The 26235-nt window shown below is 46.9% G+C and overlaps 3 protein-coding genes across 11 annotated transcripts in view; 2 read left to right on the top strand and 1 right to left on the bottom strand.

The window, feature by feature from the left end:
* dcst1 (DC-STAMP domain containing 1) overlaps positions 1-20402 on the top strand; it is a 28769-nt gene extending 8367 nt beyond the window's left edge. The window contains exons 7-17 of one of the 6 annotated variants that reach the window (XM_041988682.1): positions 4160-4331; positions 4642-4785; positions 5322-5443; positions 5521-5678; positions 5756-5855; positions 5942-6037; positions 7159-7285; positions 7441-7557; positions 8393-8535; positions 19582-19683; positions 19760-20402. In XM_041988682.1, coding sequence (XP_041844616.1) covers positions 4160-4331; positions 4642-4785; positions 5322-5443; positions 5521-5678; positions 5756-5855; positions 5942-6037; positions 7159-7285; positions 7441-7557; positions 8393-8535; positions 19582-19683; positions 19760-19846 — 1368 coding nt within the window. In that variant the 3' untranslated portion in view covers positions 19847-20402. Of the gene's footprint in view, positions 1-4159; positions 4332-4641; positions 4786-5321; positions 5444-5520; positions 5679-5755; positions 5856-5941; positions 6038-7158; positions 7286-7440; positions 7558-8392; positions 8536-19528; positions 19684-19759 lie in introns of those variants that run through there. The other 5 variants (XM_041988681.1, XM_041988683.1, XM_041988684.1 and 2 more) reach the window with 5 other exon arrangements.
* LOC121642167 (E3 SUMO-protein ligase ZBED1-like) lies at positions 207-3491 on the bottom strand. Its single transcript, XM_041988687.1, has 3 exons — positions 2461-3491; positions 1076-1686; positions 207-852 (listed from the first exon to the last, which is right to left on the bottom strand). The coding sequence occupies exons 1-3, from the start codon at positions 3296-3298 to the stop codon at positions 439-441; spliced, it is 1863 nt and encodes a 620-aa protein (XP_041844621.1). The 5' UTR covers positions 3299-3491; the 3' UTR covers positions 207-438.
* A 3625-nt stretch (positions 20403-24027) lies between the features above and the next one.
* adam15 (ADAM metallopeptidase domain 15) overlaps positions 24028-26235 on the top strand; it is a 46451-nt gene continuing 44243 nt past the window's right edge. For 3 of the 4 annotated variants that reach the window (XR_006010658.1, XM_041987078.1, XM_041987079.1), the window contains exons 1-2: positions 24030-24695; positions 25525-25616. Coding sequence is in view for 3 of the 4 variants with exons in the window: in XM_041987078.1 (XP_041843012.1) it covers positions 24554-24695; positions 25525-25616 (234 nt within the window). In the remaining variant the exon portion in view is untranslated. Of the gene's footprint in view, positions 24696-25524; positions 25617-26235 lie in introns of all 4 variants that reach the window. The other variant, XM_041987076.1, reaches the window with a different exon arrangement.

Here is a 26235-nt window from a genome sequence, read left to right as displayed (position 1 = left end):
TTTTCTGTCACCTCCAGTCTTCAGTTGAGTCTCTGGGAGAAAAGTTGACAGGAAAATCTTAAACTCAGTTCTCAAACATACTGGGAGCCAGTGCAAAGATGCTAAAATAGGAGTAATGTGCTCTCTTCTTGGTATTAGTCAAAAGTCTTTGCAGCGGATTTCTGATAGAGTGATAGAGTTTTGGGTGAGGTAGGGCTGGACGATTATAGAAAAAATAATAATCACGATTATTTTGATAGATATTGAAATCACGATTATTATACACAATTATTCACTGATTTTAAAAAAGTGTTTATTGAACCACCAAAAAGAAATCCACCTCAATAACTTTTGGAACAAACATCCGGCTATAAATTAAAACAAGGAGTAAAATAATATTAAAAGAATATTAGCAATAAAAAAATGAATACCCAGTCTATACTCCCTGTGGTTCACTTACTACAAACTGAGGTTTTTGGCTAGGAACACCAGTCTGTTCACTTGGTCTGGCTTCAGTGATGAACGTAGGCAGGTGACAACATTTCCACCTGTGCTAAAAACCCGTTCTGATGCAGCACTTGTGGCAGGGATGCACAGGTATTTCCTAGCCAGTTTGGAGAGCCGTGGGTAGTATGGCTGTGATGATTTCCACCACTCAAGTGGGTCAGCCTCAGCATCAAGGGGCCTTGCCTGGAGGTAGGCCTGAAGCTCCAAAACTATGGCCTGGTCTGGTTGATGAGGAGATGGTCCTGGAACCGTGTCTTCTGTGGTTTTGAAGAAGCTGCCCAAGCCCCTCTTCTTCTTCTGTGCTCCCCCGGTTGCAGCATCAGTGTCAGCAGCTGGTGTCATCATTGGCTCAGTAGGGGTCCTCTCCTTGAAGATGGGGAAATAAATAGAAGACAATATGAATTTATATTTCAACTGAAGTATGGTAGTTACACATAATTGTATTACTCAGCATTTTAAGTTTACATGATGTTATTGAGTTTACTGTAAGATATGTATTTTCAATACATTCATTTCAATTGCTAAAATAGTAAAAACAATTTTTATTATTGTTTTTTAGTTGTAGTATCAGTAGTAGTAGTAGTATTACCATGACAGTCTTCATTTCAGATGTCAGTCTGGCTTCAATTGCTTCACGACTCTCTTCAGCCACATATTTCAGCTTAAACCTTGGGTCCACTGCAGACGCCATGTCGAGGAGCTCTTGTGTTTTCGAGTCATCATATTTCTCTTTGAGGTAACCCATGATCTTCTGCTTAATGCACTTGGAGAGGTCTGTGTCATTCTCTTTGACTGCTAGTATGGATGTGTGGAAGAGGTGGAGAGTTGGCTTTACAAGTGATACACTCACATACTGTTCCCCAGAGAGCGCATCCGTAAACTCAACTAGAGGGCTTAGTGAGTTGTTGACAGCCTCTAGTACCTCAATGTCCTGCCATCTTGGGGTCAGATGTCTGGTTTTGCGGTCACTGGAGAGGACCTGGGCGATTGCCTTCTGCTGCTCAAGGACCCTGTTGATCATGGCTTGTCGGGATCCCCATCTGGTGGGACACTCTGTCTTCAAGGAGTGCTCAGGCAGCTTCAGTTCCCTCTGGGCCTGTATTAGCTCCTTCTTTTTTTTCCAGCTGTAGGAGAAGGTGCTGACCACTTTTTTACAGACCCCCATCGCACGTTCAATCCTGCTGTCCTTCATTGCATTCTCTGGAATGACAAAAAATTTTTTTTATAAAATATATATATATATATATATATATATATATGTGTGTGTGTGTGTGTATGTGTGTGTGTAATATAATATAATATATTTAATATAATATATATATTATATAATATATATAATATCTTTAGTTTTGTTTTGATTTTTGTGAATTTCTAATTAATAAAAAGAGTGGTTAAATAAAGTTTCTTTTAAAACAAATTCTTATATCTCATTGGGATGCTATACAGAAGATGTGTATCATATTAATTTAACAACAAAACTTGATTTAAAAAAATCCAAATATAAAATAATTTCTAAAAAACATTTGTCATGTCAAAGTATTGTTTTATCTTTAAGTATTAAAAGTGTATATAAACACATTTTGAACATGAATTTCTTTTTAAAAAAAACAAATTATACTCATTGAACCTTGAACTGTGAGAGGTAAAGAACATCGATCCACTAAATATTGATTGAATGGGATATTAATAGTTAATAACGACATATGTTTACTGGAATATTTTTGGTTTCTGAACATTTTGGAAAGCTATAAGGCCCTGGATCAAATAGACCCCGTAACATAATTGATCTACCTTAGAAACGAACATAACACAATGGTTAATTTACTACTTGAAGTAAAATATTTAGGTGACTTCCACTATAGTAATATGGGCCTATCCCTACTTTTGTGACAGTAATACCGTATTCTAATGTATCATTTAATAAATAACATCATCGCATATGTCACACAGACAGGAAGAAAGAACATTTCTCACCTATGGCCAAGTGAAGTCTGTGCCCGAAGCACTGCAGCCTTATCCATCCATTGAGTTCAGCTGCCAGCTTGACGTTTGAGGCATTGTCAGTTGTAATGCACACAAGCTTATCCTCCTCCAAATTCCATGCCGCCATAGCTTGCTTCAAACCATCAGCAATATTAATCCCTGTATGGTCATCAGGGAAAAATGCTGTCTGGAGACATTTTGTCTTCATGGCAAAATCTGCATCAATGTAATGCACGGTGAGGGAAATGTACGGCTCCATAGAGCGGCTTGACCACAAATCCGTTGTGGTGGCAAAATACTCGGCAGTGGAGACATCTTTTTCCACTTCAGCGCGACATTTATCGTACAAAGCAGGCAATGCAACTCTGCTGAAGTGTTTACGTGATGGCAACACGTAACGCTTGTCCAAAGTCTTAACCAGTGTCTTAAAGCCTGGGTTGCTAACTGTACTGATGGGGCACATGTCTTTAGCTAGCATAAATGTCACAGCCTCCGTTATCTCTTGATGTCGCCGGGATCCGGTGGGATATGGAGTGGCATTGTAAAGCGTGTTCTCAATGGAAGACTGTGTTCTGGTGGCTGAAGTTGACGCGCTTTGTGGGGTCTTTTGTTCCTTCAGGACTTTTTCGTAGACCACTTTATGGCTGAACTTTAAATGGTTGAATAAGTTTGTCGTGTTGCTTTGGGGTGCAGACACGACGGCGCGACAAATTTTGCAAGTAATCTCCTTCTGCTCCACGTCTGACAATTTGAAGCCAAAATGTCTCCAAATGACAGAAGTTGTCCTACCTTTCTTTTCTGCTAAGGGTTCTGGCTGGCTTTCTGCCATGTTGTCAATCGCTCAATTAATCAACACATCTCGCACGCTTGCTGCAGCTGCACGTGACAGAGGTGTGTTGATGGCGCCTTAACAGCGCAGGAATTTACATGCACAACAGTAATCGTTTTTCTTCGATTACAGTGTTTTAATGATCGTGACAAGGCAAAATCGAAATCACGATCAAATTTCGATTAATCGTCCAGCCCTAGGGTGAGGTGTGTAAGAAGGCTGTTGCACCAGATGAGGCATGTAAAATAGACTTTCAAAGATGAAACTGATCCTAGTTTAAAAACCTTTCTTAAATGGTAAAAACCCGACGGTTCTTTGCAACGGTCGTAAGAAACCAGCAGGTGGCCGGATATGTTTACTGGTTTGCTGAGGACCTGCCCAGTTTTGCTTGAATCAGGTTGTAAAAAGTTTTGAAGGCGGCCACATAATGTGCTCAGCATGCTGGAATGAGCGGCTGTTCATTAACCAAAAACGCCATGTTCCTGATTAATGTGACCAAGAGGAAGCATATAAAACGGCCCTAAAACTGAGCCCTGTGGGACACCGTATTTTCCTGAAGAAAAACTGGACCTGTGGTTTTTTTACTGCCTGTTCAGCCCCACGGGTTCTCAGTGGCTGAGTTTCACTACGTCGCCACATTCTGGGTTTTTTTCTGTCAAGTATTTTTCAGCACTGCTGCAGTGTTCTCCCGCCTTCTAACTGATTCATCTTTTAGAAAGACGAACCTCTGTCCCACATTTCAGCGTCACACAAACACAAACTGCTTTCTCTTTCAGAAAATGTCTCTGGAAACAAAACAAGATGGCGGCTTGGGTTTTCTGTGTCGTGATTTCCAGGAGTTGTTTCCTGTGTTTGTCTCAGGATGATGAAGCAAAGTTCCAGTCGGAGGCTCAGAGCATCAGCAAGAAGTTCCAGATCATCCGGGACGAAGTGGCCCTTCAGTACGGATACGACCGGTTCAAACCAGAACCTGGAGGAGGAGGGCAAAGCACACAGGAGGAGTTCACCACCAAGACCAAGATGCAGTGTGACAGTGAGCCTCGAATCCAGATCCAGTCATGACGGTTTAATGTGTCTCAGTCGGCTTTTAACAGTTAAAGTGACAGCAGCCAGATTTCAATGAGACTTTTTGTTCAGCACGTCTTATAGAAACCTGAATGTGGCACAAAGTTCTTAATAAATACAAAAACGGGGACATGGATGCTGGTCTAGTTAATAACTAAGCAGTAGACCAGCTGTGATTTTTTTATTATAACATCACTTTTTATTCTTATTTTTCTAGTTGCTTCTGTTTCATTCTGAGTCTGATGAACAGATTCAGATCCCTTCTCTCTGGTCACCAGGTGTGGTGGATCAGGGCGTTCAGCGCTGTGCTGAGTGGTTCAGCCACAGATGGCAGGAGTGTATGGAGGCGATACCTGTCCCCGTCATCAACCACATCCTCTGTGTCTCCATGAAGTTCCACTTCCTGTGTGATGTCATGAAAGGTGAGTCACGATGTTCAGCGTGTTTCCTGTCCTGGTTAAGTCCTGAAAACGGGGCTTTAAATTCCTCACAGCTGGGGGGCAGTGTTGAGCAGCACAGCTGATGTACGACCAGCAAAAGGAACAAAGAAGAAGAAGAAGAAGAAGCCGTGGTGTCGTCAGCAGCTGCACAGACCACCACCGTTCTGCCTTTTTTATGTCTCTTTCTGAGAATGAAGATCACCCTGATCTCCTCCATCGTCTCCATGTTTGTTATCGTCTGAAACTGACGTCGGAACATGGAGGTGAGGTCTGAACACTGCACTGCCCTCTGGTGGGTGTGTTGCCTAGCAACCGTGGCGATGTAAAGGATGCGTGGAAGTATGAGGGCAGTGACGTTTGAAATGGGAGCAGGAATGGGTCTTTAGTAGCTGTAAACCTGGGATTTTTTTAATACGTGCTGTTGAACAAAGTTCCACTTAACATGGTTAATGGTCTGGACTGGGTTGGGTGTGATGACGTAATCCTCCCTGTCCTCCGTCTCCCTCCTCCGAGGTCAGTCATGACTCCGTGGTGCAGAGAGCAGATTCCTGTGGAGGGAAACTTCGGTCAGCTGTTCGACCAGCTCAACGTTTCCGTCGACCTGCTGTCCAGAGAGTTCAGCACCCAGCTCGTCCTGCAGGTCAGAACCACACCCCCCCTCAGGACAAACATGGCGTCCAGGAACGTGATTCTTCTTCTTCTTGTGGCGTCCTGCAGGAGCAGGAGCAGCAGTCGGTTCTGGACGGAGCTCTGGTGGACCAGGAGTTCACTCAGGCCGTCAGAAAGTCCTTCCTCAGCCTGAACGCAACAATGAAACAGCTGCTGAACCACCTGCAGACCATACTCTCCTTCACCTTCATCAGCGTGTTCACACAGTAACGTTCACACCTTCGTCATCATCATCTTCACTCCTTCTATTATTATTTCTGATGCTCCTCCTCCTCCTCCGCAGGGCGTTTAAGTACCTGAGATGCTACAGGAGGGATATTTGCTTCGACAACGTCTACGTCACCTCCTACTTTAGAAAGCTTGACGCCCGCAGGAGGAAAGCGGTACCATCCTCATCCTCGTCATCGTCACATCTACATGATGTGCAGCCTGGCTGGTGCCTCATCTTCATCTCTGCTGCTGTGTTTAGGAGAAACGCTTCCTGCTGCCTCTAAACAAGTTGGAGAAAAACATCTTCATCGACCCCTGCAGTCTGAAAATTTACCCCGAGGAGCTGAAACAAGTGGTGAGTTCAGGAGCTCCGTAGACACGACGTGAGGGCGAAGCTGATGAGGATGAGGTAGATAAAGGATGAAGGTGGTGACCAGCTGAGGTCAGACTGAAGGTTCATGGCCTATTTGAACTCATGATGACAGAAAATAGTGTTTCATTCGTGTGAAGTTCAGATTATAAAATTATCAACGATGTTTTCATCCTGATAAGCTGCAAATTACAGGAATATTTTTATCAGCTGATATAAACTCTCATTTATGAAATATAATCAGTGCTCGGACCAGGTTGGACCAGGACCAGGTTTATTCCTGCAGAACTGCCTTAACCCTTAAAACTCCACCAGATCTCCAGTGTCCCCGAACTCTATCTCTTCTACCAGGAGCGGTGGTGTGTAGCTCTGTGGGGTAAACTTATATTTTACCCTTTAGCTCAGGGCTACTCAGTTCGGTCCTACGAGGGCCCCAATCCAGCAGGTTTTCCATGTATCCCTGTACCAGCACACCTGAGTCAAATTATTGTGTAGAACCTGATTGACTGTTAGAGCCACCTAATTTGACTCAGGTGTGTTGGTGCAGGGATACATGGAAAACCTGCTGGATTGCGGCCCTCGTAGGACCGAATTGAGTAGCCCTGCTTTAGCTGATCTACGGAAGTTTTCCAGCATTTCTATCCCGTCCAGGAGGTTTACAATCCAGCCACTAAATGTAGTTTTATTCAAAGGCTCTATCTGGTAAATCCACAAAGATCCATGATAACAGCATTATTTATCACATTTCACCATAAAAACATCACCATCACTACTATGTTGCTAAGAGACCTCTATTTAGACCTGGACATGATGATGAAGCCACTTCCTGTCAGCCTTTCCACCAATCAGAGAGCTTAGATTGACGGTAACGTCCAATCAGGAGCAGCCAAAGATCAACCAGTGAGCAGAAAGTTCTATGTGTGTGTGAAAAGAAGAAAAATAATGCTCCTCTATGGCTGGAATAAAGCCAAGAAGACGTTTAACAGACGTAAACCAGTAAAATGTAGTTTCATCATGTTGAAACGGGGTTGATGCAACATGAAGAATCATCTGAGGTTCGACTGATGAAAAACGATGTGTGTGTGTGTGTGTGTGTGTGTTTACAGATGACAGGTGTGATTCAGGTGTTTTCCGTCTCACTGCTGTGTTTCGTCCTGCTGACGGTCGACTTCGCTCTGACCCATGTTCTGGACATCATCAGCAGACACACCTTCACCCAGTTTAACCTGACCAGTAACTACAAACACGACACACACTCATACCGGCGCACCATTTTTCTGAAGACGGGCTGATGTTAGACGGAGCAGCGGCCTTCTGTGTTAGACCTGTTTACGATTCCTTGATAATTCCTCTGTGATGGCAAGAATGACTCCACCTCCACTCTGCAGGTAGTCACCAGGTGGACATCAGAGTGGGCGGAGACTCCATGATTGCCCACCTCCTGAGGACAACCATTTCAGCCTTCAACATCTCCTCCAACCTCGACATCGCCACCGACAACCGGGGTGAGTCAGGTGTCCGCTGGTCTGTCCAGAAGTCTGGTGGTCTTTGCCAGCCTAAGCCGTGCCGCCATGTTCTTTATTCTCCTGCAGCCCTCCCAACAAGCCGTACTGGTTCAGTCTTTTTCTAACGGGACTGTCATGAACTTTAACGTGTGACCCGCTGGCGGAGTCTGAGATGTGGCCGAGCTCACTGGAAGATTATCAGCTGTCCCGAATGTTTTCCATGTGTGAATAATCTTTCTCTCTGTGGGATGATGGAGGCCAGATCGTGTGGAAATGACCTGATAACCGTCCCAGGTCGATGGGAAGCAGCTTCTCTGGGATGGCTTTGATTTAACACACCTGATTGATCCTTTTACAGAGGAGCTCATACTGATGATGATCAATTAAACGGTGCATTGATCAGCAGGTCCTGGCTGCTGCTGACTCTGCTTTTTTATTCAGTAAATAATCCCATAATTCATGTCATTTAAAGTTGTTTTTATCTCATTTTAAAACCTTGTAATGACTTAATTTTTATGATTATGTCTTTATATGTAAAAAAAAAAAAAAAAAGGTAAAACAAAGTTTTTGCATCTGCTGTTTTTTTTAAATATTTTGTGTTTAAAATATTTACATATTTTTTCCTAGTAAAAAGAGTGAGATTTATGTGAATGAATCTCAGTTTCTCTGCTTTAATCTGCTCCTTTAACCACATAAATGATAGTTTATATCAAAGTGAACCAGCAGAGGGCGACGTTTCCTCTTTCTGTCAGTTATTAGCTTGTGATGAACAGACTGCACAGTGTGATGCATACTGATGTAAATGTACATCACCTTCCCTTCTCTCCCCCCTCAGCATGCATGTCTCCCCCCGCCTCCCTCTCTGCCGGCGTCTATGTGAGCTGTGTGTGTTGCGTTCTGCTGATGGTGCTGTTTACCTGCCTTCAGGTGTACACTAACCGCCTCCGACGACTCATCGCAGCCTCCTACTACCCCAAGGTACAAACACACACAATGCACTATGCCCTCACCCGGAGCCATCACGACTGAACAGCTCACCCCAACCCTGAACCGAACCATGACCCAGCTCTAACTCTGGACCTAAAACTGGCTCTTTGTTACCAGCAGCCACAAAGACGCATCATTTGATCCCACTTCTTTAAAAACCAGCAAAGATCAGACAGTCTGACAGACAGAAACCAGAATTTTAGCAGCAACAAGGTGATTCCTAAAGTCCAAATCCAGCAAAGACCTGAACCAGGACCCGAGAGATGCATCTGGACCTTCAGCTGATCTGAAGCTTTATCAGAAATGGTCTCCATGGAAACGTGGCTGTCAGGAAGCCACTGTTACGAAAGGGAAACGGGGAGGAAAGGCTGAGGTGTGTCACATGGCACAAGAACTGGACTGAAGATCAGTGGAAGCGGGTCTGAAGGAAGGACGGAACCTTCCCAGAACCTGGACCTCATCAGTTTGAGCTGAACGTGGAACCTGAACTAAAATATAATCGGACTCCGCTGGTTTAAGTGGTTGTGAGCTGAGAAATGAATCTTCAGGGGGGACAATGATAAAAAAAAGTTTGAAAACCACTGATCTGGTTTTCATATCTGTTATAACATGAGGATGGATGTGGGGTGGTCTGGTATTTGTAGTATTAATAGTTTATTTGTAGTATTAGTTGCTGTATTTGTAGTATTCTTAGTATTTAATAGTAAACAGGAGAAAACGGAAAACTTGTTTTTGTTTTGGTTTGGATGTAGTTTGTGGCTGTGATGTCACTTCCTGTCTTAAACTGATGAAGAAGCAAACACTCAATCTAATTAACACACACACACACGCACACACACACACAGTGTGAGCCTGAACCTTGTGAGCTGCAGTAAATCTGATCTGAGAACAGATTACAGTAAGAGCTTTATAACAGCAGGGCTGACGGGCTTAACGGTCGAGAGACATTCCAGCACACAGAGAGAGAGAGAGAGAGAGCTGACGAATGAAGAGTGTAAAAAATGTACATTCAGCTGAGTCAGCGTTTTATACTCGGCTACATCTGCTGAGGAGGAAACGTGGTTTATTCAGAGATTAGAAGAAAAGGACTTGTTCAGGTCATGATGACGTTTTCTCCTCGCAGACGGAAACTCGAGTCTCAACTCCAAGAACCGGAGTCGAGGTCTGATGTTTGGACTTGTTTGGTGAGATGTTTTTTGATCAGGGTCAGCACTGATCAAACAACACTGAAGAGCTTTCAGATTCCAACCTCATCCCAGAAAAGTTGGGACATAAATAAATGCAGAAATGATTTCCAGATCTTCCGTATTTTACTCCCAGTAGACGATAAACAACATGTCAGATGATGAAACTGAGACTTTTCACCATGTGAAGTTGGAAAATTGAAGGAGGAGCGTTTGTAAGCTAGTCAGGTCAGTAACATGACTGGGTAAAAGGAGCATTTCAGTATCAGTACCCCAATTTGCACTTGTCCCATGCGCACAGAGATTCCTCCTGATGATATTATACACTTTAGATGGTGGATGTTCAAAGTCTTTTCGACATTGGGAAATGGACTGTACTTATATAGCTTTCAGACTTTTTAGAGCCAGTTTGTGGCTCCTGAAGTATGCGGACGATGCTACCGTGATCCGTCTGATCCGGGACCGGGATGGGTCCGCATACAGACGGGAGGTGGAACAGTTGGTCCACTGGTGTAGTTGGAACCATCTGTGGAGATGTTAGTAATTTCTTAGTGTTTAAATTTTTAATAAATGTGCAAAAATCTCTAAAAATACTTTCTCACATTGTCATTATGGGGTATTTTGTGTGAAATTCTGAGGACAAAAATGAATTTATTCCATTTTGGAATAAGGCTGTAACAACAAAATGTGGAAAAAGTAAAGCGCCATGAATACCTTCCGGATGTACTGTACTGCAGACCTTCGGGTTCCTGGGAACCACAGTCTCTCTGGATCTGAAGTGGAGTCCTCACATAGACTCAGGAAAAAGGCCCAGCAGAGGCTCTACTTCCTACAACACCTCAAGAAGTTTACCTGCTCCAGGACCTGCTGATCGTGTTTTACACCACCATCATCCAGTCTGTCTGCACACCCATCCCTGTCTGGTCTGGATCGGCCACCAAACTGGACCGGCACAGGCTGCAAAGGACAATCAGGTCCGCAGAGAAGATAACCCTACCCTCCACCCAGATCTTGTACCTGTCCAGGGTCAAGAAACGTGCAGATGACATCTCTGCAGACCCCTCCCACACACACACTGCACACACACTTTTTTTTTTTTTTTTTTTTTTTTTTTTTTAACCTGTCTTGTCCAGCATCGTTGCAAACAGAATGATTGTCTGGCTGCTGTCTGGTGCTGGGCAATTTTACTCTATCAAGCAGGGATTTATACTACATGTATAAAGTCCCTCTTGATGACATGAAAAACTTTATTAAATCAGACTCTTAATGCTGGACTCGACCGGAGGGGACAGAGAGAGAGAGAGAGAAAAGAAAGTAGAGAGAAGAGGGAGGGGAGAGAGAGGGACAGAAAGGGTGTGGGGAGTGTGGGTGGGGACTTAAAACATTATACAGAAGACCATGTAATCCATACTACTTGCAACATATATAGCTAAGATCATCCTGGCCAGTAGGTCATTACACAACTAGTTGATAATAGTAACAATAATAATAATGAGAGTAAGAGTAATAATAATAAGAACAGAAATAATTAAAAAAAGAAACAAAATATGATAATAGATATAAGTGAAACTGCTGTATTCAAGAACACGCGCAGAGAAACCTGTGTGGATGTGTTGGAGAACTCGGCCACATGGCGACGCAAAGATTGTGTGGAGACGTTCAGGGAGGAGTGACCATGCAGAGTGATCATGCAGATGCCACCTCACTTGAACAGAGGCCAGAGTCAGGCCAGCGGTCCCGAGACCCAGGCCACCAGCCCCCCCGCAGGCAACAGATCCCGACCGGTCCACAGAGACGACCACTCGCCCGCTCAGGAAGGCAGCAGCAGGAGACCCCAGCAGGAGCCGCCCCGCGGACACAGGGCACCGGCCCCGGCAGGCCGAGGCCAGCAGTCCCCGACCCCCCCGGGCACCAGCCGCCCGGGACAGACGGGGCAGAGGGCCCGGGCCCAGGAGCGCAGGGACACCCCCCCCCCCCCCCCCCCCACACAGGCCGAGGGCCAGCACGCCACCCGGGGGGACCCGGCCCGCCCAGACGGCCACCACCAGAGGCCAGCCCCACACCCCAGCGCCCAGCCGCACACCCCGAGAACCAGTCCTGCCCCCCCCCAGGCCAACACACACACACACAAACACACACACTCTCCTTCCACTCCTCCATTTATCCTCCCACGCATACACCATTCAACCCTCACATACTCTGTCCTCCCACACACACACACCATCCTTCCACCATCCATCCTTCCACACACACACCATCCTTCCTCCCACACACTCACCATCCTTCCACCATACACTCTCCCACACCTATCCCATCCTCCCACACACACAACATCCCTCCACCACTCATCCTCCCACACATACACCATCCTCCCTCTCACACACCATTCATCCACCTTCACACCTCCCATACACACACACACACACACACACCTTCCTTCCACTACCCATCCTCCCACACATACATCATTCTCCTACACCAAACATCCACCTTCACGTACCCCATCCTCCCACACACACACACCACCCCTCCATCACCCACTCTCCCAAACATACACCACTCCCCCACACACACACCATCCTCCCTCCCATACACCATCCATCCTCCCGCACACACACCATCCTTCCACCATCCATCCTCCCACACACTCCCCCATCCCTGCACCATACATTCTCCCACACATACCCCATCCTCCCACACATACATCATCCCTCCACCATTCATCCTCCCACACCCACACCACCCCCCCTCCCACACACCACGCATCCACCTCCACACACCCCACCCTCCCACACACCATCCCTCCACCACCCATCCCCCCACACCCACACCACTCTCCCACCCACACACCACCCCCCCCCCCCAACACACACACACACAAACACCATCCCCCCACCACCATCCTCCCGCCACCCCACGCCACGGGGGGACAGCCCCAGCCAGGAGGCGAGGAGACACGAGCCAGGCCCCCAACCCCCCACCCCGCCCCCGCCCCCCACTCCCCACCCCCAAAACAGCACCTTCCCCCCAGGGCCAGCAGCCAAAACCCCCCGGGGCAGCCCGCCTACGCCCCGGGCCAACGCGACAGGCCACCCGGCCCGCCCCGCCCCCGGGCCATCCATGGAGACAGGGGCGCTTGAAGACCCCATCCCCCCTCCCTCCCCCACTAGTGATGGAATATATTATGTCCTGTTTGCAATTAAAAAAAGAGGGTTAAAATTGGGGGGCAGTAACTGCATTGAGGAGGGGGTGGGGCCACCTGAGCAGTCCCACCCACCTGACCTCGCATGTTCCACCCCCCAAAACGTGTTTGTATGTTGCAAATGTTATTTGTGCTCAGTGACTAAGTGGAATTAAAAGCTGGGAGGCATGCTGCCGCTCGGCGAAGCAACAGGGCCACTATGATGACCCCCCTGCCCCGCCCAGCGCAACAAGCACACCCCCCACGGCCCTACCTGTGTATGTAGTGAAGAGTGGGGGAGGGGAGGGGTCAGGAGATGTAGGTCCAGAGGGGAGTAAGCCTCCCCCCTGGAAGACGACCCGCCAGTGGCTTAGGGCGCCCCCGTCCCCCGCCGGCCCCGAAGGGCGTCACAGGCCCGGAGCAGGCACCCCAACCCAGGCACGCCACGAACCCCCCCAGGGGCCAGCCACCAGCCCAAGGGGCCACTTTCCTCTTTCTGAGTGGGAGGGGGGCGAGGCAAAGGAAGGGAACCCCAGGCCCACGCCCCCAACACCCGGCCAGGGCGCCCCCCAGAGGACACGTCCTAACCCCCTGCAAACGCACACACTTATTTTTTATTTTTTTTTTTTCCCCCCCAGCCACTCACACACCCTCTCACACACACCTCTATACACCAACACCTCAATACGTGCACATACCTCCACACACACACTTCACGCACATACCTATAAACGCACACACCGGTGCCCACATACACACACACTCTCATACCCCTCCATACACATACACCACTACACACGCACTCACATACATACCTGCATATACACACAAGCACCTCCATACATACTCACGCCTCCACCCACTCCTTCACTCCTCCACACACACCTCGACCTCCACGTGCACACACTCATATATACACACCTTCACACACACATCCCACATAGACCTCCACACACACACCCACACACCACTCACACACACATACACGCACACACCTAGACCTTCATACACACCCACACACACATACAGCACACACATCCCTCTACACCCACCCACACACCCGCATACCTACAGACACACACACACACACACACCCACCTATATACAAACACACCCCCACCCAGGTTCCGGGGCTGCGACCAAGCACCAGGGCACGGACCAACCCCCGGCACGGCACATCCGGACGGGCCCAGCCCCCCCCAGCAGCGGCAGACCCCCCACCCCCAGGAGAGGGGGGAGACCCGACACCCCAGAGCCCGGGGCCCCCACCCGGCCCACCCCGGGCCCGACCGGCCACCCGGCCAGGGGCCGACAGACACCGACCCAGGCACCCCGGCAGCCACCCCCCACCGCCACGAGGCAGTCCCACCCCGGGGCCCACCCAATGCCGCCCGCCCAGACCGGAACCCCCAGCTGACCCAGCAGCGGAGCAGCCGAGATCCCCACCCAGGAGACAACCAGAGACCCGAAGCCACCAGGGACCCCCCACCCATATCCACCCCCATCCCAGCGAAGCCGCAATCCTCCACCTACATTAGGTGATGTAGGCAGTCACAGGGGACCAGAGGGAATGAAAGTCATCTGATTGGTTCCTGGAGGAGGCAGACATTGTCTCAATGCTGATGTGATCTAACAGGAGATTTCTAAACTGCTGGATAGACAAATTATTCTTATCTTTCCAGTTCACAAGGATAGTTTTCTTTGCGATGCATAAGACAGCGAGGACCAAGTTTATGGAGTGTATTCCTATGTTAGTGTCACCCAGGTTGCCCAGTAGGCAAAGTGTGGGGTTTGCAGAAAAACTGGTTTTAAACCATTTTGAGAGATCTTCACACACCTTAATCCAGAACCTTTGGACAGGTGTGCAGGACCACAGCGCATGGATGTAGCTATCAGAGGTGTTCTCAGAGCAGTGTGGGCAGATATCTGATGGTGAAAGGCCCATCCTGAACATCCTGTGTCCTGTATAATGAGTTCTATGGAGAATTTTGAATTGTATTAGTTGTATATTTGAATTCTGAGTCATTTTAAACGTGTTTAAACATATTTGTGACCATCTTTTCTGATCAAAGTTATTAGATAAATCATCTTCCCATTTTGAAGTTGGGAGAGATATCCTGTCTTCTAGCTTTGCAAGTAATCTATATATTTTTGATAATAATTTTGGAGTATTAAGATTCAAGAATTCTGCTATTCTGACAGGAAGCTGCAAGTCTAACTGTACAGGGGTATACTTCTTACATATAATTGATTTTAGTTGGTGGTACTCTAAGAATTTATTGCTGTTGATTCCATACTGTGAGACAATTGTGTTGAAAGATACAAAGTTTCCATTTTCTATTATCTGTCCTAACTGTTGTATTCCTTTAGTCTTCCATTGAGTGAAGTTTATCATCTTTTTGTTCTGCAGGATGTCAGGGTTGTTCCAGATGGGTGTAAGTCTACATGGAAAGAGGGAAGATCTGGTTATCTTACAGAATTCCCACCAAGCCATTAAGGAAAAACGGATGTTAAGGCTTTTAAAGCACTTATATGGTTTAATGGTTGAGCTGATGAACGGCAGGTCAGAGATGACTAAGTCCTCACACAAAGCCTGCTCCCCATCTAGCCACGGCTCATCCAGATAACTGGGTTTGAGCCACATTGAGATGTACTGCAGCCTGTTAGCTATAAAGTAGTGATTAAAGTTTGGTAGATCCAGTCCTCCTCTATCTTTAGTCTGCTGTAAGGTTTTAAGACTGATACGTGACGGCTTGTTTTTCCAAAGAAACTTGGATATGAAAGAGTCCAGAGATTTAAACCAACTGGTGGAGGGTTTAGTGGGTATCATTGAAAATAAATAATTAACTTTAGGTAGGATCATCATCTTAATGGTGGCAACTCTCCCCATTATTGAGATGGGTAAGCGCCTCCACCGTAAGAGATCATCTTCTATTGTTTTTAGTAGCTGAACATAGTTTAATTTTGTTAAATCTGATAATCTGGGGGAAATATTTATACCTAAATATCTAATGTTTCCTGTCTGTATTTTGATATTAGGGATGTTTTGTAGGTCACAGTTGATGGACATGGCTGTAGTCTTAGACCAGTTAATAGAATAATCAGATATTGATGAGAACTTATTAATAACTGTGATTGTCTCAGAGAGTGATGTTTGTGAGTTCTGAAGGAAAAGTAATACATCATCTGCATAAAGACTTATTTTATGTTCTATATTTTTGCCCTGGATTCCTTTAATTTCTATATTTTGTCTAATAGCAGCTGCTAACGGCTCTATGAAAATGGCAAAAAGTGAGGGGGAGAGTGGGCAGCCCTGTCTGGTGCCTCTCTGTAAGCGGAAGCTTGGAGAAGTTTGATCGTTGGTTTTCACACATGCATTTGGGTTATTATATAATATTTTAATCCTCTCTATGAAAGAAGGTCCAAACCCAAATTTGTCTAGTGTTGCAAATAGAAACTTCCAGTTTACCCTGTCGAAGGCTTTTTCTGCATCTAGAGAAATGATTGTGGATTCTAGATTATGTAAAGTAGAGTAATCTATGAGGTTAATTAGTCTACGCGTGTTAGTAGATGAATGTCGACCTTTTATAAAACCTGTCTGGTCCGGATGTATTATAAGAGGGGTTATTTTTTCTATCCTTCTGGCAAGAGCTTTACTAATTATTTTCAGGTCTACATTTATTAAAGATATGGGACGGTAACTGGATGGAAGTGTGGGGTCTTTGCCTGGTTTTAGCAATAGTGTTATATTAGCTAAGTTCATATTTTGCGGTGTTTTTTGTTTTTCCTGTATTTCTAACAACATATTATAAAATGTAGGAGCTAGCGTTGTCCAGAATTCCTTGTAAAATTCTGCTGAGTAACCATCTGGACCCGGGGCTTTATTGTTGGGCATATGTTGGAGAGCTTCGTGGAGTTCATCTACAGTAATAGGTGCATCTAAAGTTATTTTATTTTCATTTTTTAGTTTTGGTAGATTAATGTTGTTTAAAAATTGTTCAATATGTTCATCTGTTGGATTAATCTGTGATTCATATAATGTTTTATAGAAGCTTCTAAACGTGTCATTTATCTTGTCTGGGTCATGGCTGATGTTTCCGTCTTGATCTTTAACAGAGGAGATTGTTGTTTTCTCCTTGTTTGTTTTTAGTTGATTTGCTAAAAACTTTCCAGATTTGTTACTATGTTCAAAGCACACACACTTTTTAAACTCTTTCAGTCTGGTAGGTGCTGCAGAGCACCGTACACCAAAACCACCAGACCAGAGACAGTTTCTCCCCCCAGACCATGATGAACAGTAACCAGGGCTGAGGCGTCCCCGCACATCCCTCCCATTCCTTCGCATCCCCACGCTTCCCCACGCATCCCTCTATCTCCCCACGCATCCCCACGCATCCCCACGCATCCCTCTGTCTCCCCACGCATCCCCACGCATCCCCATGCATCCCCATGCATCCCCACGCATCCCCATGCTTCCCCGCACATCCCCATGCATCCCCACGCATCCCCACGCTTCCCCACGCATCCCTCTATCTCCCCACGCATCCCCACGCATCCCCATGCATCCCCATGCATCCCCATGCATCCCCACGCATCCCCACGCTTCCCCACGCATCCCTCTGTCTCCCCACGCATCCCCACGCATCCCCATGCATCCCCACGCTTCCCCACGCATCCCTCTATCTCCCCACGCATCCCCACGCATCCCTCTGTCTCCCCACGCATCCCCACGCATCCCCATGCATCCCCATGCATCCCCATGCTTCCCCACGCATCCCTCTGTCTCCCCACGCATCCCCATGCATCCCCACGCATCCCTCTGTCTCCCCACGCATCCCCACGCATCCCCATGCATCCCCACGCATCCCCATGCTTCCCCGCACATCCCCATGCATCCCCACGCATCCCTCTGTCTCCCCACGCATCCCCACGCATCCCCATGCTTCCCCACGCATCCCTCTGTCTCCCCACGCATCCCCATGCATCCCCACGCATCCCCACGCATCCCCATGCTTCCCCACGCATCCCTCTGTCTCCCCACGCATCCCCATGCATCCCCATGCTTCCCCACGCATCCCTCTGTCTCCCCACGCATCCCCATGCATCCCCACGCATCCCTCTGTCTCCCCACGCATCCCCACGCATCCCCATGCATCCCCATGCATCCCCACGCATCCTCATGCTTCCCCACGCATCCCCACGCATCCCCATGCATCCCCACGCATCCCCACGCATCCCTCTGTCTCCCCACGCATCCCCACGCATCCCCATGATTCCCCACGCATCCCTCTGTCTCCCCACGCATCCCCATGCATCCCAATGCATCCCCACGCATCCCCATGCATCCCCATGCTTCCCCACGCATCCCTCTGTCTCCCCACGCATCCCCATGCATCCCCATGCTTCCCCACACATCCCTCTGTCTCCCCACGCATCCCCATGCATCCCCACGCATCCCTCTGTCTCCCCATGCATCCCCATGCATCCCCACGCATCCTAATGCTTCCCCACGCAGCCCTCTGTCTCCCCACGCATCCCCATGCATCCCCACGCATCCCTCTGTCTCCCCACGCATCCCCACGCATCCCCACTCATCCCTCTGTCTCCCCACGCATCCCCACGCTTCCCCACGCATCCCCACGCATCCCCACGCTTCCCCACTCATCCCTCTGTCTCCCCACGCATCCCCACTCATCCCTCTGTCTCCCCACGCTTCCCCACGCATCCCCACGCTTCCCCAAGCATCCCCACGCATCCCCACTCATCCCTCTGTCTCCCCGTGCATCCCCACGCATCCCCACTTATCCCCGTGCATCCCCACGCATCCCCACGCATCCCCACTCATCCCTCTGTCTCCCCACGCATCCCCGTGCATCCCCGTGCATCCCGACACATCCCCGTGCATCCCCACACATCCCCGTGCATCCCTGCGTATCCCTCAACCTGCAAATACTTCGTAAATGTTATGTTTATATGTATACTGCTTCTGTTTTCTTTTTTTTTTTTGCTTTTATTTTTAGTCATTTACATTTTTTGCTAAAAAAAAAGAAGCTAAATTCTAGGTTTGTGCGTAAAGACCTGACGAAATAAATGATTTTGATTCTGATTCTCAGATTGGTGAAGCTCTGTCAAATTTTCCACCTGAGAGACTCTGAAATGCTCCTTTTATACTAGTCATGTTACTGACCTGTTACCAGGTAACCTGGTTAGTTGTTCAGTGCTCCTCCAGGTCTTTCTGGTTTGTACCAGTTTACATGTCCCAGCTTTTTTAAGTGGAGTTCCAGAAATAAAAATGTGAAGCAGAAGTCTTGATTTTTATCCTCTGCAGTAAAACTTAAAGTCGGTCCTGTCGGTTTCACTTGATGATCTGAGCGTCACCCTTTTCACCGCCATCATCCAGTCTGGAAGCAGGTTTTAGTGAAACAAGGATCCTGACTTGTGTTGTTCGGCCTCAGAATGCTGCATGGTCGGACTCTGTCTCTGTGGAAGACTCTGATCAGGTTGCTGGTTGGTTTATTGATCAGGATCAGAATGAAAACAGTTCTTCCCATCAGGAGGCAGCATGTTTGTATCGTTGTTTTTTTCTTTTTCTTTTCATGTTTTGTGACGTCTGTTCCAGAAAAGCTGGGCATAAAGCAGCTTTCTAACAGAAACAGCATCTTTGTTGTTCAGAGGGAGAAGAAGCGAGTCCTGTTTCTCTACAACCTGCAGCTCAACAGACGGATCTACGCCGCGGACAGGAAACGCATCAGCCGAGGACAGAGCAGCAGGACGGTGAGCAGTTCACACCTGATCTGACCAATCACACGTGGCAGATGTGTGTTCACGGCTTCTTGCCGTCTGTCTGCAGGTGTTGCAGCGCATCAACAGGTGTGTGCGTCGGCTTGTTCGGCGTCAGAAACGGGAAGACTCAGAGATGTGCTACGCCTCCAGTTAGACGGAGGAAGGAAGCTCCACCCAGAGAGGAAGACCCCGAGCTCTTCATCCTGTTCACAAAAACCTCCTCACTCTGTTTGCAGTAAAATCTCTCCAAGCATCGAAGCTTCCCGACTCTGACTCATGCCTTTGTGTGCAAACCGAGAGGAATTTAAAACCAGTCTGTAAGCAGGTTTATTCAGACTTCCGGCGTCTCTACAGCCGGGAGGGATGTTGGACTGTCCTGCAGGCTGTGGTGGGCCGCCATCACTGATAAGCAAGCAAGGTTGGAGCTAAAGCCTTTAAAGATAATTTCCCACTGATTAAATTATCCCTGCTCCAACTTTTATCCTGTTAGCTTCGCTCCAAAGAACCCGAGACATGACAGAAGAAAACTACTTTTTTCATCACCTGCTCAATTCTTAGATTTGTTTTGTGTTAAAGAAACGAAATGTAAAAAAAAAAAACATGTTTTAAAGGTGCAGCTTGTCCCAAAATCCAAAGTCAAAAACAGAAAAATATAATTCATCATTAAAGACTGTTTCTATTGGCATCTAATCACTTCACTAAAATAACTTTTTATATGTACTCGCTGTGGGTCCACATGCATGGAGGCTTCCACCCAGAATCCAGTCTCCAGAGGCTCTACGCTAAGCACAAAGAGGGAGGCCGAGGACTTCTGAGCATCAGGGCCGCCATCCAAGACGAAACATCCAAGTTCCATGAACACATCGGGAAGATGGACCCAAAGGGATGAAGCACTGAGTGTCTCAGGCAATATAACCTGGAGGAGAATGAAATGAAGGAACCATCATGGAGGACAAGCCCTGCATGGGATGAACCACCGACAGAGAGCTGAAGTGGTGGATATGAACAAGTCCTACCGATGGCTAGAGAGGGCTGGACTGAGGCGGTAACCATGGCAGCACAGGAGCAACAGAAAATCCTGTTTAATCCTTGTCACTTTATTTAAATTAATGTACAACATTTTCATTGTTCCTTGTCCAGATGGTAAAGACGTGGTCTTTTACTGCTTTACATTTTGTCAATAAAGATTCATAAAAGGAAAAATAAAAGCTACAGGCCAAACGAAGCGTGGATTTGAAGGGTGGATTCCAGGCTCCTCCTAATTCTCCACGTTGGGGCAGTGCGTGGCGCTCCACGATGACGTATGTAGCTGGCGAATCCGCTCTTCGAAGGGACACGCCCTGTGGCATCATGGGGTTGGTTTTGTGGTCCTGATGGGAGTCAAAGTGAGAGTTTCCTTTGCAGCATTTTGTCTGAATGCACATACAAACCACTTCAAAAGTCTCCTGAAGTTTGTTTTTTTCCTCGGAGCGCCACGGAGTCAGAAAGCTCCGAGCCTGCTGATTGATATGACCTCCTCCAAATTTGACTGGTTGGCTCTGATGTCTGTAAATGGTAAACAGTCTGTACTTATACAGCGATTTTACCCAACGCGCTTTACAATATCTGGCACATTCACACACACATTCACACACACACTCACACACTGACGGCGGGAGCTGCCATGCAAGGTGCTAACCACGGCCCATCAGGAGCATTTTGGGGTTCGGTGTCTTGCTCAGGGACACCATGAACTCGACGGGCCGAGGATCGAACCGGCAACCCTCAGGCTACAGGACGACCGCTCTACCCACTGAGCCACACCGCCCATGTAAATAATGTTTTATAACAAATGTTGATGAGATTAGTAAATCGTGTCCTTCTGTCTTTATGTTCATTCTTCATCCCAACTTTTTATTTCATCAGGATCCTGCTGAACTGGTTCCCGTAGCAACAATTAACCCAGCAGATCTCAGGGTGTCACACGGAGCCGCTAATGAAGGAACAATTGAGGGATCAGATAAACAGCACAGAGCTAAGTGAAGCTGGGATACGGCATTGTGTGTGTGTGTGTGTGTGTGTGATCACATGATCCGATTAGCCGGTGTGTGTATGTATGAGTTATGTAACACTGATCCTCTGCAGCACGTGCAGCGCTCGCTTCATTCAGGCTTTTAATCTGCTCCTCGTAGCAGCTGAAGAACAGCAAACTGACTCCGGGTCAGATTTCTGTGTGAGGCCTTTGAGCCACCTCTGACCTCACTGACCGATAATCCTCCTGAAAGGGCGAATCATTCTGTGGTCAAGCCCACCGAGTAGATCAAACTTCCACCAACGTGAGCTTCCCGGCAGGACGTCCACCCAGAGCAGCTCATGTCTGCTGAACGTGGACGAGCTGTGTGCACGTCTTTATGCTCATTTTGCATCTTTTTGCTGTTTCTTGCCCCTTTTCTTGTTTGATGGTCTTAAAACTGAGTTTTCGACCCCCTCGACACCTTAAGCTCCTCTGATCTGTAATCCTCCCCCACGTAAAAACCCACAGAGCACAAAAATACAAAACCAACAGCACTCACCAAACAGACCTACAGAAGGAATCATTTGAATAGAATAATTTAAATAGAGTCATTTATAGAAATTACTTAAAGAAATCATCCATGTTTCCCCGTATGAAAGCTTGATTCTACGAGCCGCTGAAAATGTTCCACAAGTCTCCTGAGAGCTCCGATTACCAACATTTTTCCTTTCGGCATGATACTATTACTTTATGGGAATTTTCATTAATATCAACATCGATACCAATACTGATACTTTTACCATTTAACCCATAAAACTCAGCAGGTCTCCCCGAGAGCCATCTCCTCCACCACCAGGAGCCGTAGTGTGTAGCTCTGGGGGGTAAATTGTGATGGATATTTTACCCTTTAGATCAGGGCCACAATCCTGCAGGTTTGATGTGTCCCTGCTCCAAAACCACCTGACTCAAACTGATGAGTCCTTGTGCAAAACTTAACAGGCTGTTGGATCTATTTCATTTGAGTCAGGTGTGTTGAAGCAGGAAACATTGGAAAATCTGCAGGACGGCGGCCCTCGAGGACCGACTTTGGGCACCCCTGCTTTAGATGATCTACGGAGGTTTTCCAGCATTTCTATCCCGTCCAGGAGGTTTACAATCCAGCCACTAAATGTAGTTTTATTCAGACACCCAGACTTTGTGAAGCTTAAAAGTATCAGATTCTTGACACTGATGCAGCTCAGACAGCAGCAGGAAGAGGTTAAGTCTCCTCAGGAAATACCTTCTGCATCCTGCTCCTGGTTTTCTAATCTAACGGAGTCATCAATCTGTTTCCATGGTGACAGTTTTGTGACATATTTTCATCTCAGGAACAAAAAGTGTCCATCAGGACAAACAGTGAATTTTAGTTCAATGTCCAGCTCAAAGGTTGTGTGTGTGTGTGTGTGTGTGTGTAATACCAGCACAAATACCTTTGTGAAATGTCACATAAATACATACTACTTCCTGAGGTTTCTTTCAAAATAAAGGCCAGACGAGTTATGACAATTCAGGCTGTTTTCTCCCCTGCTAGTACCATGTTGGACCCATTTTCCTTCAGAACTGCCTTAATTCTTAGTGACATCCATTTAGTAGGTTGTTGGGAACATTCTTCAGACACTTTGCTCTAGTTGGAGATGATTTGATCTTTGTAACATTTATGCTTTTTGCATAATGTTTTTGCATATCCACTTTCATACAACCTGCTTTCCCTGAAGCGCCATACAGTCTGATCTGGGAATGTTTTGGTTTCCCCAAACCAGATAAAACTGAGAAAACGTGACTGTGGCGACATCACAGGACGGTTGGATTAATTACACTTAATTTTGTAATTTCATTTAGGGATTAATGCTGTTAACCCTAACCCCTTAAGGCCTGAATTTATTTACATTCATACAATGCAAAATAATTAAAAATAAGAAAAAAATGACCAAAAAACAAACAAACAAAAAAAAAACGGCTGCAATAAAAGTACCTACAATTAAATATAAAATAAAAATCAAATGAAAAAGAAAATAGACTTTTATTAATCCCAAATTAACAAAGAAAATAAAAAGCAAATCAAAACATAGATCTATCTATCTATCTATCTATCTATCTATCTATCTATCTATCTATCTACAGATATATGCACATCAGCATAACAAATCAACTGTAAATCAAATGTAAATAAATAATAAAATAATTAGTTCACAAAAAATTATTAAAATAAAAAGAAAATTAATTAAAAAACAGAACCAGTTCTTCTAAAATTTGCGACAACGGGCGTTAAAAGGTGAAAGCCACCTGTTTTTAAACCGACTTTAAATTTGAAGGCTACCTCACAGCACTTCCGGCTTTTACCTCCTTGTTCCGGTTAGCTTAATTTAACGGGATGACGTAGCCGTTAGCTCCCGGTATAAACACGGGTGGTCCTGTCCCCCCTCCATCTAATGAGCCGCTTTCAGCGTCCTTACAGCGGACAAACTCAACTCTTTTGTGTCCGGACGGACTCCGCGGATACAAACCGACCCGGTTCTAACTGCAGCTTTGCTTGCGTGATAGGAGCAGTTTTCCTTTGAGCCACGCAGATAACGTCACCGGGCGTGTTGCCCGTGACATTAATAGCAGCGATTAACGGTCACACCCCCGCCTGTGGTCCGGCACGGCAGCGGTCCTGACACGCTGCTTTAAATCTGCGGGTCTTTACGGGGAAAAGAGGCATCATGAAGTTCCGGTGGAGCCTACCGCGGTGCTCCGACACGCTGAGGTAACCGGAGCGGGACGGGACTGCCTCGCACATACACGCCAGACAGCAGCAACCTGTTGCCGGTTGCCGCTGACGCAGAGAGGATGAGAGGCGCCGCCGGACTGCCGGTGCTGCTGCTGCTGCTCAGCGGCCGTGCTGCGTTCACGGTGGGCAGGTCCCTGAACGCAGCGCAGGATGGAGCTGTGGCTCTGGACGGACAGGAGAGTGTGACCGCGGCCATGACAGGTAACAGTTATAGAGCCGCTAATTAATCAATAAGGAAACTTCACTTCTATTCCTGGTATTTTATGTTCTAACTTTAACAAAGAGATCCGTTAATTCAACAGACATTGATTACTCTGTGAGTGGAGGAAAAAGGCCCATAGGCAGATATAAACTTAGCAAATAAAAGTCAGTAAATTGTTTCTCAGCTTTTTGCCACCCACACTGAACTATGCTGCCCATCCCACAAATATATTTTCCTTACTTTCCTTACTCATCCTTGTGTTAACTCCACAGATTAATCTCTTTGTATTAATCCGTTCATTTTGAAAGCATGTTTGAGGCCTTTATTTTTCTCCTGAAACATCATTTCCTCCCTCCCTAATCTACCAGTGCTGAGATTATAATCCTGCTTTCTGTCTGACGGCTGAAATTTATTATTTGTTTTTACAGATTTAAAAGTTACTGAACTTTTGTTCATATAGAAGTTTCATTAGAAAGAAAGCCAGTTTTGAATCGTCATTGAATTTTTTGCATATGTATGGACCCCTCATCCACCTGGACCCCCGCGTCCACCTGGACTCCGTGTCCACCTGGACCCCGTGTCCACCTGGACCATGCATTCACCTGGACTCCGTGTCCACCTGGACCCCGTGTCCACCTGGACTCCGTGTCCTCTGTGGCTTCATCCTCGGCAGCAGACAGGACCAGCTGTCTGCAGACAGAAGTGGACAGAAACAGTTTTCCAGTTTAATCTAATCAATGAGTTCACGTTCCACAAATTGCTGTAGAACCCAGTATTTCCAGTTCTTCCAGTAAGAAGCAGCATCTCACTGTCTGTATGTGTCCTCAGGTGTGGACAAACGGAGACGTCCCTTCCTGGGGAAAACGCGTCCCTTCATCCTGGTGGACGGACGGAGACGGAGCCTCGCTGAAGCGTTACAGGTCTGAGAAACCAGAGTGCTGCTTTCTTACTGGTTCTGCTGGTTTGTAACTAGTTGTGGTTGTTTGGGGAGTACTGGTTAAAGGGGATGTTTTACTGGTTTGCTGTGGACTACCTGCCTCATACTGGGATGAGACCGGTACTGTGTCATTACTTGGAACTTGTGTTTTCCTGACGTCTCCCTGAGACCACCCTGGTCTGTAACCAGTGAGTCCTGGTAAACCAGCTTTCTGACTGTGGGTTTGCTGGTTTTTGTTGCTCGGTTGATGTGGTTCTGAGCTCAGTCTGGTTTCCAGCTGCAGAAACTGGATGTTTGGGATGGGTGGGACACACACACCCAAACTTCCTTTCCACATGTGGGAAAACAAAAGCATATTAAAGTCCCCACCTGTTGCCATGGTAACGTGATGAGGTATTTGTGGGTGTGTTGATGCTGACATGCAGGGCCGCCCTCTGGGAGGTGTAGTGTTGCAGCTGGTCCTGGATCTGTGAAAGCTTGGTGTACTCCAGAAACGGAACGCTTTATTTTAGAGTCGACCCTGAAGTCTGGCTGGAAGTATTATGGGATGGATGGTGGAAAAACTGACTTTAACTCCAGATGAAGCTGAACACAGTCAGGTG

Source organism: Melanotaenia boesemani, chromosome 6 (assembly GCF_017639745.1).
Source record: "Melanotaenia boesemani isolate fMelBoe1 chromosome 6, fMelBoe1.pri, whole genome shotgun sequence".
NCBI classification, from domain to species: Eukaryota; Metazoa; Chordata; class Actinopteri; order Atheriniformes; family Melanotaeniidae; genus Melanotaenia; species Melanotaenia boesemani.
The sequence above is the reverse complement of the archived record's forward strand: the minus strand, read 5'-3'. Positions and strand labels throughout refer to the sequence as shown.